The sequence below is a fragment of the Bison bison genome, unplaced genomic scaffold (genome assembly GCF_000754665.1).
Source record: "Bison bison bison isolate TAMUID 2011002044 unplaced genomic scaffold, Bison_UMD1.0 scf7180017864495, whole genome shotgun sequence".
Classification (NCBI taxonomy): Eukaryota; Metazoa; Chordata; class Mammalia; order Artiodactyla; family Bovidae; genus Bison; species Bison bison.
The window spans coordinates 13327862-13341485 of record NW_011495054.1 but is presented as its reverse complement, the minus strand read 5'-3'; the positions used below and the strand labels follow the sequence as shown (position 1 = coordinate 13341485).

Genomic DNA, 13624 nt, shown 5'->3' with positions numbered 1-13624 from the left:
CCTTTCCACGTCTGAATCTGAGTGAATTCAGATTCACTTCACATTAGTTGGCTTAACATTAGCTTTCTTCCTTGAGAAAACTTCTGAAACTTACGTAGTAAAGTTTTTTTGTTCCCCTCCACCCTAAATTACTGCCTGCAAGATGCAAACCCTCAGATGGAAACCGTCTCCCATTTCTATTTTGAGATTCGCCTGAGTCACAAGGTAGTCTTGGCGAATCACTCTGCTCCATCCCTCAGTTTATTGAGGCTGCCTGGGAACAGGCGCTGCCAGCCAGACAGGAAGAGGGCCGTGTTGCCTAACTCCAAAAGGTTTCAGGCGTATGGATGTGGTGAGGTTTAATAATGGATATAAATTGCTGCAGATGGATTTCCCACAGGGTGGGGGTGGGGAAAGGGCAACCATTTCCCTTAACTTCCTCTATATGAATTCATGGCTGGTAGAGAGGCCAGGCTATTAAACACAGCTGAGCAAATGTCCCAATGTCTGCAGGACATATTTTTCCAACTAAAGAGACCCCTAGTGGGCTCCTACTATATATGACGCTCCCAAGCCCCAAAGAGAAGCAAAAGAATGTGACTGATATGACTCTGGCAAAGTTACACTGTTTAAAAAAAAAGAGAGAGTCAGTGTTTATAAACATGTATAAACCACAAGGCCCTTTTCTTTTTTTCAAGAACGGGTATAAAGAGCTGCTTCCACCTGGATTCTCTTATCTGTGTCCCATCCAGTCTTGAGTTCCTCCAAGTTGTGTAGCAAACATGTTCTCCCTAAGTGGTTCTGCCTTACTGACTATAATTCCAAACTCCCTGAGCCCCCAACCCCTAGAGATGCCTCTTGACAAAATTATTCTTTATGTACTCACACAAATGTAAACAGAAGAGATGAAAGGCCCCGGGGATGCAGCCAGTGCATGTCTCAAGCTGAACCACTGCTAAGCACGACCTGAACTTTTCTGCCTCTCTCCGCTTGGCTGAGTTCCTCTCTTGACTCAGGGCAGAGTGATGAGCATGGCATAGGAGGCTTAGGACCCAGGGGGCGCCTTTCAGCCGGAAAAATAAAAAAACCACCTCGCTGCAGTAAGCTTGCTGGAAGCTCCCAGTTCTAAAGAGAGGCTGTTTACCAGAAGCACATAACAAGAGCAGGTCTGACTGCAAGGCTGGGAACGGGAGGCAGAGCCGCCGCCTAGGGGGACCCCGGCTGGACTCTGGTTGGTCAGTCACCTGCAGGACGAAGGAGGTGAGGATGCTGTTGGCCTGGGTGCGAACAATCCTCGTCAGCAACATGCTCCTGGCAGAAGCCTATGGATCTGGAGGTGAGATTACAATCTTTCCTTTCTGCAGCAACTTAATGAAGCAGAAAGGGTGATGCTTCCTATTTTCCAAGCAGGACCACGACAGGAAACGGAGCTTGTAGCAGCTTCCTGTTGTCCCATGAAAGCTTTGTTGGTTTTGTTTTTTTCTTTCTCCTTTCCCTGCCTGGAGCTTGCAGCTCCATCTTTGCCATTAAGAACAAAGGCAAGTAACCACTTTCTCTTTTCTTTTTCTTGCCGGTGGCTCATGAGTGGATGGAACTTGGAGGTTCACCTCCCCCACTCCTAAGTCCTGTTCTTTTCGGGGGGCTTTGCAGGTTGTCTCCAGAGCACTTGCCCTCCTTACCCAGCCCCTTCCTGCGGCCCTCCTGCTGAGGGGAGTGGGAGTTTGGAGTCACATCCAGGCAGCAATTAGGCAGGTTCCCTCCATTTGAGGCTTTCTTTTGCCTGACTGGATATAAAGGCCTTTGTAGGATTCTCTTGGGAGGGAATGCTGCCTGTGAAAGTGTGGCCTCATCCACGGAGACAAGAACACCAGAGTTTATATAACATAGAATGACAACACACGGATGGATTTGGGGTCCTGCCGCCCACTGACCCAAAACTCCCACCGTCTCCACAGACGGTCCTGAACCCAGGGCTCCCCCGCACCTTCCTCCAAAGTGGTCACAAGTTCCAGAGCAACAACCCCTTGCACTTGTGCAGTGCTTTCCGGCTTAAAAAAGAAAAGAAAAAAGCCAACACTGAGCAGAGGGGGCCGGGCACCGGCTAGGGGCTCTTCACTCGCCCGCCCTCCCTTCTCTTTCCGGCCTCACTACAGCCCAGCGAGGCAGGCGGGGTTTTCCACGTGAGGGCAGGGTCTCCCAGGAGGGGTGGGCCCGGGCTCCCCTGTCCGCCACTCAGTGTCCTGTCGGGGGGCTCCTCTTCCTCATAGGCTGCTTCTGGGATAACGGCCACCTGTACCGGGCAGATCAGCCCTCCCCCGCGCCGGGCCACAGCTGCCTTAACTGGCTGGACGCGCAGAGCGGCCTGGCATTTGCCCCAGAGTCGGGTGAGTGCCCGTCCCGGACGGCGGGCGGGCGGGCGGAGGCCGTGTTCCAACCCCGACCCATGGTGCCTTCTCTCCCCTCTCAGGCGCCGGCAACCACAGCTACTGCCGGAACCCGGACCAGGACCCACGCGGGCCCTGGTGCTACGTCAGCGGCGAGGCTGGAGCTCCCGAGAAGCGACCTTGCCAGGACCTGCGCTGCCCAGGTACCCAGACCCCGCGCCCAGGGCTTCCCAGGAGCTGTCGCAACACCCGCCGCGCACGTGCGGCCGCGCGACACCGGCCGGCCCCGCCCCGCCCGCCCCGCCCGATTGGCCAGGGCTGTCTCCAGGCCGCGGGACCCGAAGCTCATTGGCCGGCGCCGCCGCCCGGAATGAGCTCATTCTCCGCAAGCTCCTAGTAAACAACTGTGGGCGGCTAGGCCCCGCCCCTCGGCCGAGCTCCGCGCCGGGAACGCCGCTGGGGGAGCCCCGGAGAAGTGTGTTGTTGGTCCACGCCCTTAGCTCGCCCCTCGGTGTTTACGGGCCGGTTTGTGTAGTTTCTGCTGTGTGCTAGACACTCTTTCACAGCCCCCCTGCACCCAGTTTGGAGGATCTAAGATTAAAGAGAAGTTCAGCGACTTACCAAAGGCAGTGGCAGGGTCCAGATTTGAATCCAAGTTTCTTAGACTCTAGAGTCCAGCTTATGGCTCCCAGGGCAGCAAGGACGATTCTCTAGGATTAAATGGGATATGTTAGCATGTAATATAGGGATTGGCATAAAGCGTGGGCTCAGCAAATGCGAGCTGTTTAGAGGAGTTACGCATTGCCTCTTGGCATAGAGGGGGTACCCCTGGAGGTGAGCTGAGCTGGGCCTTGGAAGACGGCAAGAATTTGAGAATATGAAGACATGGGAGGCAGGTGAGGCCCATTCTCACAGCCTTCTTTGTCTTGTTCCAGCTGTGGTCCAGCCTTCAGGCCAGATCTTGCCCCTAGGTCTTGATTTCAGTGTGTACAGCGCATTCTAAGGTGGGCCCACTCAGCTTCCCCCAAACTCAGGCCACTCTCTGATGAGAGCTGTTTTCCCACTTCACCTCCAGATACCACTTCCCAGGGCCTGCCAACCTCTGCAACACAAACTGAGGAGGCCGCTGAAGTGCCAGGGGGAGATGAGGTGTTTGCTCCTGCCAACGCCCTGCCTGCCCGGAGCGAGGCTGCAGCTGTGCAGCCAGTGGTTGGGATCAGCCAACGAGTGCGAGTGAACTCCAAGGAGAAGAAGGACCTGGGAACACTGGGTATGACTGCCCACCTCTGTCCTTGTGAAATTCAAGGAGAAATATTTGATTATCTGGGGTGGAGCTAATAGAACCTTATGTCCTGTCCTTGGCAGGCTACGTGCTGGGCATCACCATGATGGTGATCATCGTCGTCATTGGAGCTGGAATTGTCCTTGGCTACACCTACAAGAGGTCAGTAGCTTCTTTTCTGGGCTCGGTGAGAGAGGAGAGGAAGGTACACAAAGTCAAACCAGACTCCTCTGTGGCATTCTTACTTGTAAAGGAAGTGAGGTCTTGGATGCAGAGACTTGGTTCTAGTTTTCACCAGGTGGCCTTGGACAAACCCTCTTCTTTGGTGCATTTACTTATCACCCAGAAAGCATGATGAGGTAGGGATTCTTATTCCCCGTTGTACAGGTGAGGAGGCCTTCATCAGAAGGGTGAAGTAACCTGCTCAAGGTTATACTGCCTGGGAGTGGCTGGAGTCACATCCAGCTCTCTTGACACCGATATTCCCTGCTATCTGGTGTGGAAGCATGTCTGCTGTGGAACCGGGTGGCCTTTCAGAAATGAGGCTGGGCTCTCATTGCAGGGACTGGGAGATTGAATTCTGTGAGTTATAAAAATCTGCTCCTAGAAAAGGTTCCCAGCCACTGCTTTTGCAGTTGGGGCTTGAATGTCCTGAGCTATAAGCAGTGGGATCTCCTCTAGGACAGGAGGAAGGAAGCGAGTTGGAGCGCATGATGATAATCAAGTTGTGCCCTGGTTGACTCTGGGAAGATTATTTGCAAAACATTGGGCAAAAATCAGGGTATTTGACTTCCATTCCTGAGTATCTGTGATATTTCTTTTCTGTGGTCTGGGAAGGCTTCCTATAAGGGAAGTAATGTAGTGGCCTGCGTTTTCCAGCGGTGAGGACCACAGCCCCAGTGGGTCACCCAGTATTAAATAAAATCGAGTTGTCTCTAGAGTGATGTAGTCAGTCTCATTTTACAGATGGAAAAGGGGACATATTGGTAAGAATAATAACAGTAAAAGCAGCAGTATTTCTGAAGGCCAGGTACTGCTTCAAATGATATGTGTGCTTTAACTCAGTCCTCACAATCACCCCTGATAAGGCCAATGATATTTACAGATAAGGAAACTGAGACTTGTTTGAGGTCACACACCTAGCATTCGGTGGAGCTCAGTCTCAGTCCTGCCAGTGACTAGCAATCTGTGTGACTTTGGGCAGGGTGGTTCTGTTTCCTACTCCAGGGCACGGCTGTCGCTGAGACTCTTGACTGCCTGGCCCAAAGAAAGAGATCAGTAAACTGTAGCTGTTTTTCTTTTCTGTAAAATGTGGGCACACTGCACTTGTGCTCTCCAGGCTCCATTGCTTCTCTGATCTTCTGTGATTCAGGAAGCACAGGTTCAGAGAGGGGGGAAGTGTTGACCTGAGAGGGTCTCCTGTCCCCTAGCATAAGGTCGCTGCCCTCAGCACGACAGTGGATGGGGCAGGTTTAGGGGCACCTGTTTGTCATTTCAGGGAGTTAGGGGGAATGATGGGGAGGCCCTGGTTACAGTTCGCAGCTCAGACCCAAACCGTGTTGGCTGAGTCTAGCTGTTGAAATATTTCCTCTTCAGCCATTGGATAGCACTGGGCTTGCCTCCGGTCTTGTGACAGTGTCCAGGCCTCCAGGTGCTTGAACTGACTGCTAAACGTCCTTAATTGCGAGCTCAGTTCTCAGGCCGGAGGAGGAAGCCACGCCTTTTGCTTCTAGATCTGCTCCTCTAGGCTGTCATGGGAGCGCCCTGAGAGCCTATATTTACTTTCCTGTAATCTCAGGGCGAGGCACCGAGTCACCAGACTTCTAACCACGGGACCACCCCTTTCCTCAGCAAAAGTGCCCCAAGCACAGCCCACAGGAAACGGCTTGTGGGCTGGAGGCAAGCGCTCAGCCCCCTCTCTCCCCAGTCACGGAAGTGTCCTGGAAGTACTCTGGAGCACAGGTCCTTCCACTTCTCTGCACCTCCTTGTCTCCTCTGTTCCGTGGAGCTGTGCCCCCTCTTCATGCACACCCATGCCCACCCCAGGTTACCCTTAACTGTTACATGGAGACAGCAGAACACCAGTCAGGTTAAATAACCACCACAGCCACCTAGACTTTCTTAAGACCCACTTGAGTGTCCTTCCCTGACGATTGCACCAAAGCCGCAGGACCACACTAGAAGGACCACTTTTACACCATTTCACAGCGAGGAGCTGAGACCGAGAGGATTTCAGCGGTGTGTCCAAGCTACATGGCCAATAAGGATTGCCAGTGTCTCCCAGAAGTCCAGCAAGGCTCAGGAGCTTCATGCCAATTTGCTTTGGAGTGCATAAGACAGTGCAGGCTTCCCAGCTGGCTCAGTGGTAAAGAATCCTCCTGCCAATGCACGAGACCGAAGTTCAGTCTCTGGGTTGGGAAGATCCCCTGGAGGAGGAAACGGCAAAGTATTCTTGCCTGGGAAATCTCATGCACTGAGGAGCCTGGCAGGCTGTAGTCTATGGGATTGCAGAAGAGTTAGACACGACTGGGTGAACACGCACAGAACCTTTCAAAATAAAACAGAAACTTTCAAACTATAACAGCTGGGCTTAAAAGTGAAAAGAAAAAGGATCTGGTTCTGGAACTGTGAGCAGTTCTGGGTGTGACACTGGACAAGTCATTTACCTTCTCTGCTTCCCTCATGTGTAAAATAGCACGGGGGCAGGTTAGCGATGAGCTGCCCAGCTCAAACGTTTCCTAAAGACAGTATTACTTGGTGGGCCGCAGGCAGTACTAGGTTCAGATCCCAAATCCGCCCTCTGCGTGAATAAATGGTGGAGCCTCTCCACTTCTGCTGTCCTGTCCCTGAAACAGAGATCCTAATAGATGCCGCATAGGTCTGTTGTGACGATCAAATGAGTGTAGTCTGGGCAGACAGTTGGTGTTCCTGACCTTGGCTGCCTTGAAGAACTTGTCCTGAGCAGCAGTGTGGCACAGCGCCACTTCTGACGGGGACGAGAGCAGTGGCTCAGAGTTACGCAATAATTTGAGGCAGCCTGTGATGCCTAAAGGAGGTCCTGGGTGCCTCTATCACCCAGCAGGCGGATGTCAGATAAAGACAGCAGCTCCGTGCACTCCTGCTTTCTGGCCAGCCCGGCCACCAGGCCTGACCCTGGAGCAGTCAGGATAGAATTCCTGCGAGCCCTGAACCCTTCCAAGGGCCAGGAGGCTAATGGGAGGGAGTTTTCCCCTGGCTGGGAGGGGCGGGCAGGCACCAGGCTTCCTCTCAGGGGAGGAAGGGAGGCAGGTGGGAGCGGGCAAGGGCTCAGCCTGGTGGGCCTCTATCCTGGTTTTCTGGTTCAGGTGGCCAGCCTGCAGCTCACTGCCCCGAGCGCAGTGTCTGTGCTCTGGCTCTGATTAAAAGGCAAGGGGAAAACTGTCAGTCAACGCTTCAGCCCGCCCAGGAGAGGAACTGAGTTAGTGAATGAGTCTTTTGTTCTTTCTTGGCTGTCAGACAACAGCCTGGATGTCCCCCCACCTCATAGGTGTGAGAAGGGGCTGAGCTGCCTGACGGTCAGTACAGCCATGCTGGTGGCCTCTCTGAGACCCCAGAAGGAGCTGGGGGCTGCCTTGGCACCTCTAGGACTCACAGGCGCCGTTAGCAGGAGGCATGTGGGGCTGAGTGTGTTTTGAGGCTTCTAAATGGAAGAGACTGCCATCCAGACTTGTCCCGGCACCTGCTCCTTGCATTTACCCTTGGCTGAGCTTCAAGCCCAGCTCTGCCCCATTAATCCACATTGATTTTTCTCCCCCCCAAGACTTGTGTATGACGTAGCCTGACCATTATCAACAGCCCGGCTGACCACAGCCAGATGCTTGGTAAAGGAGGCAGCTGAGGAAAGCCTCAGTTTCTTCGGCTGTAAAATGTGGATGACACGCAGTGCTGGGTGGAAATGAGACAAAAATGACGCACGTATAAAGGGTGCGGCATCCAGCCGGTGCATAGGTGGCCCTTCTCAGGGTGGAAGGTGGGAAGGCCACTTCCTGGCACCTTAGTGGGTCCTTGGAAAGCATGAGTTCCTGCTTTCCTTCTTCCTCCAGCCCCTTAGGTTTTGAAATTCGGGCCTTGGCACAAGGCTCTGGGCACATACTCTGCTGCTTTTGTAAATGGCCTTTGGTTCTCTGCTGGCTTGTTTGTGGGCTCCCTGTTGTTCAGTCGCTCAGTCGTGTGTCTTTGCGACCCTGTGGACTGCAGCACACCAGGCCTCCCTGTCCTTCACTATCTCCCAAAGTTTGCTCAAACTCATGTCCGTTGAGTCAGTGATGCCATCCAACCATCTCATCTTCTGTCACTCCCTCCTCCTCCTGCCCTCAATCTTTCCCAGCATCGGGCTTTCCCAACGAGTTGCCAACGAGTTGGCATTAGGTGGCCACAGTATTGGGGCTTCAGCATCAGTCCTTCCAATGAATATTCAGGGTTGATTTCCTTTGACTGACTGTTTTGATTTCCTTGCAGTCCAAGGGACTCTTCCTTAATAGAATTAAATCCAGACTTTCCAAGTTTCTCCTGACGTGGGCAGACTGTAGTTTTCTGTTGTATGCCAGAGGTAGAGGTGTTCTCTTCTATGTGGCAGTAGCCGTGACCAAGAAGTGCCCAGAGGCAGAGCGAACCTCGGGCCATGAGTGGGGGTGCGCTTGCTCCAGGCAGCCGTGTCCCCGTGGCCCTCCTCAGCCCCTCCAGGGGCTCGGGGAGCTCCTCTGCTGTGGCTTGGGGAGCCCGATGCGGATGGACAGGAGCTGCAAGGCTTACACGCAGAGACTTGGCCACCCAGGGCTAGTCGGGGGCATGAGCGCACAGGTATGCCGTCTGTGACCCAACAGTGAGGAACAGGGGTGCGCGGGGCACACGTCATGCTCAGGATCTCACAGGATGTTAGGGGCCCTGGAGGTTCTCAAGTCCGGCTCCCCGTTTTACAGGATGATGAAGCTCAAGGCCTAGAGCGGAGGGCAGTGGTCGGGGTCACATAAACAACACTCACCCTGGCTGTCCAGTAGGAGAGTTCCTGTGGGAACCCAGATTAAGATAACGTTGCCTGGTGAGTCACATCACCTTCAGGGCAAATCGCAACAGCCCCCTGTGAGCTTTATAGCAGTCCCATGGTTTTCGAAATGCTTTCCCATTCAGTAGTCTTGTCTGGAAAATCCCATGGACGGAGGAGCCTGGTAGGCTACAGTCCATGGGGTCGCAAAGATTCAGACACAACTGAGTGACTCCACTTTCACTTTCATCATCATATTTGGAGTCAGGTATCATTCCCATTTCACAGATGATGAAACCAAGGCTCCCCAAGGCCATGTCACACAGCCCAGGCTGGGCTGCTCCAGGGGTGGAGAACTGGTTGATTTAAAGGCAATTAGGAGGCCCCTGCTCCTTTCCCTCCAGCGCCCTTGTCCTCAGCGTTTGTGACTCTGGAAATCTTTGTCCTTGCACCTCCCTGGGCAATAGCTGTGTCATCCGTCTGCTCTCGGTTGTCTCCCTGGGGACTCTGAGGCAGGCCTGTTCGCCGCACCAGGTCATCCATCAGCTGCTTGCTTCAGGGCCTCTTCAGGATGGGCTCCTTCCGGGAAGATTTCCTCTGACGGCTGAGCCGTGTCTGATTGCTGTGCTAAGGATGCTGACCTGGGTTCTGGTGTGCAATGTGCCAGGCGCACACCACACCCTTTGGCTTGCAGTGGGCGTGGCCGGCCCAGTGGGGTGGACCCGACATGTGCAGCCGAAGACTGGGTGGGTGAGGCCCTGCCCTGTCCTTTTTGTGGGGGTGACCCTGATAAGGTCAGAACTTCTCGAGCATCAGCCAGAGTCCAACAGACTTGGGCTCGAGCCCACCGTGTCATTTGGAGAGTTCAGCTTCTTTGGACTTACTTCCTCATCTATAAAATGAATGATAACACCTAATTGTTTGGGTTCAGAATGAAGTACGGTAATGCACGTCAAGCCCTCAGCATGGAGTGAGCACTTCATGTGAATAAAATGGGGTTAACACCTCAGCCTGATTGGGTCACGGAGTACCAGGAGAAGGCCTGTGAACACTCAGGGGTCCCATGGTCATTGTGTCCGTTTCCCGTCGACCCAAGCAGCCTGCAGAGGCTCCTTGCCCACTGCGCTTGGAGGGGATGGTCCCTCTTTGTAGCCAGGGCTCACACCTTCCGGGGAGGGGATGGTTCCCATTTCCAGTCAGAGCTCACACACCTTCTGAGACTTTTGGATGAGGCATCTCAGAACAGGATGGTCAGGTCAGTTTTCTGGACGGCTTTATGGGTGAGGGCTGAGGGTTTTTCTGGATCCCATGGTGCCTTGGGCTGAAAAAGCAAAACTCTGTTTTGCTTTAAGCGTCTCTTTCGTCCCCACCATCTTCATTAGCCCCACTGCAGCTGAGTGAGGGTTGTGCTCCTGTCACCATCTCACAGACGAGGTTTAGGGGCTCCTTGCTGAGTTGAGGTAGTCTGGCAGAACAGCCCTGCCTGGCTGTGACTGTGGCCAGCCCCTGCCAAGCTTCAGGGTGCTGGCCTATGAGCAGACCGTGCGGGAGGCACAGCCCGACTCTTCCCTCTTCTCCTGCCAGGGGCAAGGACCTGAAAGCCCAGCACGAGCAGAAAGTGTGCGAGCGGGAGCTGCAGCGGATCACCCTGCCCTTGTCTGCCTTCACCAACCCCACCTGCGAGATCGTGGATGAGAAGACCGTTGTGGTCCACGCCAGCCAGACTCCAGTCGACCTTCAGGAGGGCAGTGCCCCCCTCATGGGCCAGGCGGGCACTCCAGGAGCCTGAGCCCTGCCACGATGGGCAGGAGCCCATTGCAGACACTGGTGCGGGACTACCTACCCCCCTCCACAGCTGGGAGGATCTACACTTTGTTGTGGTTGAAACCCCCCACTTTTTCTGTTTGAACCCGAAGACAGGAGCAGGTGGCACTGTGGGCTGAGAGCGAGGCTGGGTAGGGTCCTGCCAAGGCTCTCTCTCCATAACCGTGGAGCAGGGTTTTTCCCACGGATGGGGATAGCAGCAGCCCCCACAGCAGCGCTGTGACAGGGGCTTCCTGTGCCCCGGAACCAAACCAGGGATGGACGGGGGCTCCCCCAGCTCCCCTTTGCTTCATTGTGCAAGGTGGCCTCAGCCTCGGCCTCCCCACGTGCTCGCTGTGGGTCTCAGTGGCGTGTGCTGTTATTCACAGTTCTGGTCACGTAGGTCGAGAGGCGGTGTTTAAAAAACATATTTGGTTTTTTCAGCATTTGGGACGCAGTCCCCTACTGACCATTTCTGAGAAATGGAAACGAGTCTGTACGAAAGTCAGCACTGTGGGTTGAGAACAGGATCTAGGCAGAGGCTGCTGGCAGCGATGTGCCTTGAGGACTGCGGGCCGGGCCCAGGGCCCCAGGGCTCTTTCTGTTCCCAAAGGAGAGGAAAGGCAGTACGGCACTGAACATTCCGCTGAGGAGGGCGAGGGGTCACAGCTGCCTCAGCCCCCAGGACCTGAGCAGGCCCGGGGCACCCCCGACAGCCTCCTCTCAGGGTGCACAGTGACCTCTCTGCATTCCTCAGGGCTGAGACAGCAGCCAGCTGACCTGCAGGAATGATGCTGTGGGCGGGGCCTCGTGAGCTGCTGCTCGGAGGTTAACCCCGGAGACCCGCCTGGAGGTGAGGTGACGGAATGCTTCAGGACCAGCACCTTCCTGTGGGGAAGCAGGGTGAGGGTCACGACCCCTAACTTGTGAAACAATCACAGACCTATTGGAAGGGACCTTAGGGTTCCTGACGCCTTTTGGACAGAGGGGGCCTGAAGGGTGTGACACTACGGTTTGAAGAGGAAGCTACCGGTACAGTCAGCCTCAAGGCCCAGTCAGCCGCAAGGCCCTGATGGCACACTCTGGGGCCTCAGCAGAGCTAACCTGTCCGCAGAGCTTCCTTCCCAAAGCCCTGCCACCACCCTTCACGGAGGCCGGGTTTGTGGGGCCCTGTCTCTCGGGCAGGCTGTTCCCAGAAGTCACCTGCTGAGGGACCTAGGCCTCGGGGGGTCTCTTGTTGGTCATGATGCAGAGAACATTACCGGTTTCTACTTTTCTATAAAAGCATTTCTGTGTACATGTTTTTATATACCTCATTCTGACACCTGCGAATAAAAGCGCAGGAAATTGCTCTGCATTTGACTCAACGTTAAAAAAAAAACCCATACTGCCAAGTTTTTGTGGGGTGTCAGGACACTCCTCCTTAAAAGCTGGGAAGTGTTTGATTACCTTGTCAACACCTGCAGGGCGAGCTCCGCTGTCTGTCCTTCCCTTTGGTCCACACCAGGGGCAACAGCCAGGTGGTTGGAAACTGGAGCGTCATCACCAGGAGAGCCTCTCGGGTCGAAGCTGCAGGAAAGAGGCTGTGCAGCATGGCAGGGGGCAGCCAGTCACTGCAGACCCTCTCCCCCTCAGCATTCTTTAGAGGCTAGGGAGGGGCTGGAGACAGGGTTGGGGGATGGGACGGCTGCAGCAGCCGAAGCAGGGATGGGTGTGCAGGGGGTGATGGGCTCCCAGGAGCTGCTCTGGGCCGAGGGAGGTCCCCGCAGGGTGACTCCTAGAGCTCTAGCAGAAGCTACCAATGGCAGTTTTTTGGGGGCTTTTTAGCAAGGATTTCACAACAGGTTCTTAGCCTCTAGGAACACCCAGGGCAACCTCTGCCTGTATCCAGTCACCACTCTATACTGCTGCCAGCAAGGGGCACCCTAGCACGTGTTTTTCCAGGAACTAGATCTTGGCCCCGACTCCAGCCAGCTTTGGGAGAAAGCACCTTTGGGTCTGTGGATGCGTGCTGTGCCCAGGATCCCGCGAGCCAGATCACATCACCTGGCCCAGCTGGCACCCCACAGGCCCCATGTGCGGACGCAAGAAGCAGGTCTCCCCTTGAGCTCTTAGAAGGAGACACCAGGGGCAGGGGTGACGAGCACACACTTCCTCCCTCTGTTAAGGTGGCACCCAGCCCTGCAGAGAGGACTCCCGGACGGCTGGGCAGTGGGAGTGCACGGATGTCGGAGGGCGGGCCTGGGTGGGCCTGAGGGGATGGCGTGGCTGGGAGGCGGCAGGTCACCTGCCCCGAGGCCTGGCTGCCTCCGGGTTGCACACATCCCCTGGAGCAGGCGGGTGTCTGTGTAAGGAGGTGGGGTCAGAGCACTCGAACCCCTGCTGTGGGGTCACATGGGCGGGGCCTCAAAGTGGCCACTGCAGCCTCCATGTGCGTGTCCCTGAACCAGGCCGCAAGTCACGTTCTCACTCTCCGCACCATCAGTCATGTTAACTGCTTAATTTATTTGGTCTGCTCCGCGGCCTGATTTGGGCCCACCACCCCCACTCCTGCGGGGACCACCGAGGCAGCACCAGCTGCACGATGCCGGCCTCCCTGCTGCCGGGAGCCCAGGGCGAGGGCTCGCACACTCCACACCTGAGCAGGGCGTCAACAGCAAGGAGACTGGCCAGAGGCAACACCCAGTGCCTCAGCTCATCAGGTCTGTCTGTGCACAGCGTTTCACACATCACCCCCACAGGTACAACACCAAGACAGTCTGAACGGCAACCGCCTTCTCCCGCGTCACCCAGCCGCCCCCGCCCCCAGCACAACCACACACACTGCAGTAAGGTCCCAAACCCACTCCTCACTTAGCAAATATGGTGCAGGGTCACCTCACACCCCACATGCTGGGCCTCCACTAACCAGTGTCCTCCAGAGCCCGCCCCGCACAAGCCTGGGCTCCTGGATGAAGCGCACGTGAGCGTGCAAAGGACAGCAGCCAGGACACCAGGGCTTCTGAGAGGGCAGGGCCTCTCCTTCACCCTGGCCGCCACCTGCGCTTGCGGGTGACTGCTTGTCGCTGGCAGGAGGGACGCGCCCACGAGCTCCCCGCCAGTCCGGAGCTCAGTGTGAGAACACAAGTGGAGGCTCCGCCTCGAGCCTATGGGGCC

General features: G+C 55.5%; 1 protein-coding gene and 1 long non-coding RNA gene across 2 annotated transcripts in view; one reads left to right on the top strand and one right to left on the bottom strand.

Moving 5' to 3' along the window:
• The first annotated feature begins 655 nt into the window (after positions 1 to 655).
• Positions 656 to 11825, top strand: PIK3IP1 (phosphoinositide-3-kinase interacting protein 1). The gene is made up of 6 exons (XM_010828792.1): positions 656 to 1315; positions 2247 to 2363; positions 2447 to 2566; positions 3439 to 3633; positions 3729 to 3807; positions 10250 to 11825. The coding sequence occupies exons 1-6, from the start codon at positions 1246 to 1248 to the stop codon at positions 10452 to 10454; spliced, it is 786 nt and encodes a 261-aa protein (XP_010827094.1). The 5' UTR covers positions 656 to 1245; the 3' UTR covers positions 10455 to 11825.
• Positions 11826 to 12953: 1128 nt separating this feature from the next.
• The window catches only part of LOC104980160, a 973-nt gene continuing 302 nt past the window's right edge, over positions 12954 to 13624 (bottom strand). Inside the window, exon 2 of the long non-coding RNA XR_824234.1 lies at positions 12954 to 13614. This is a non-coding gene — a long non-coding RNA (uncharacterized LOC104980160). The remainder of the gene's footprint in view (positions 13615 to 13624) is intronic.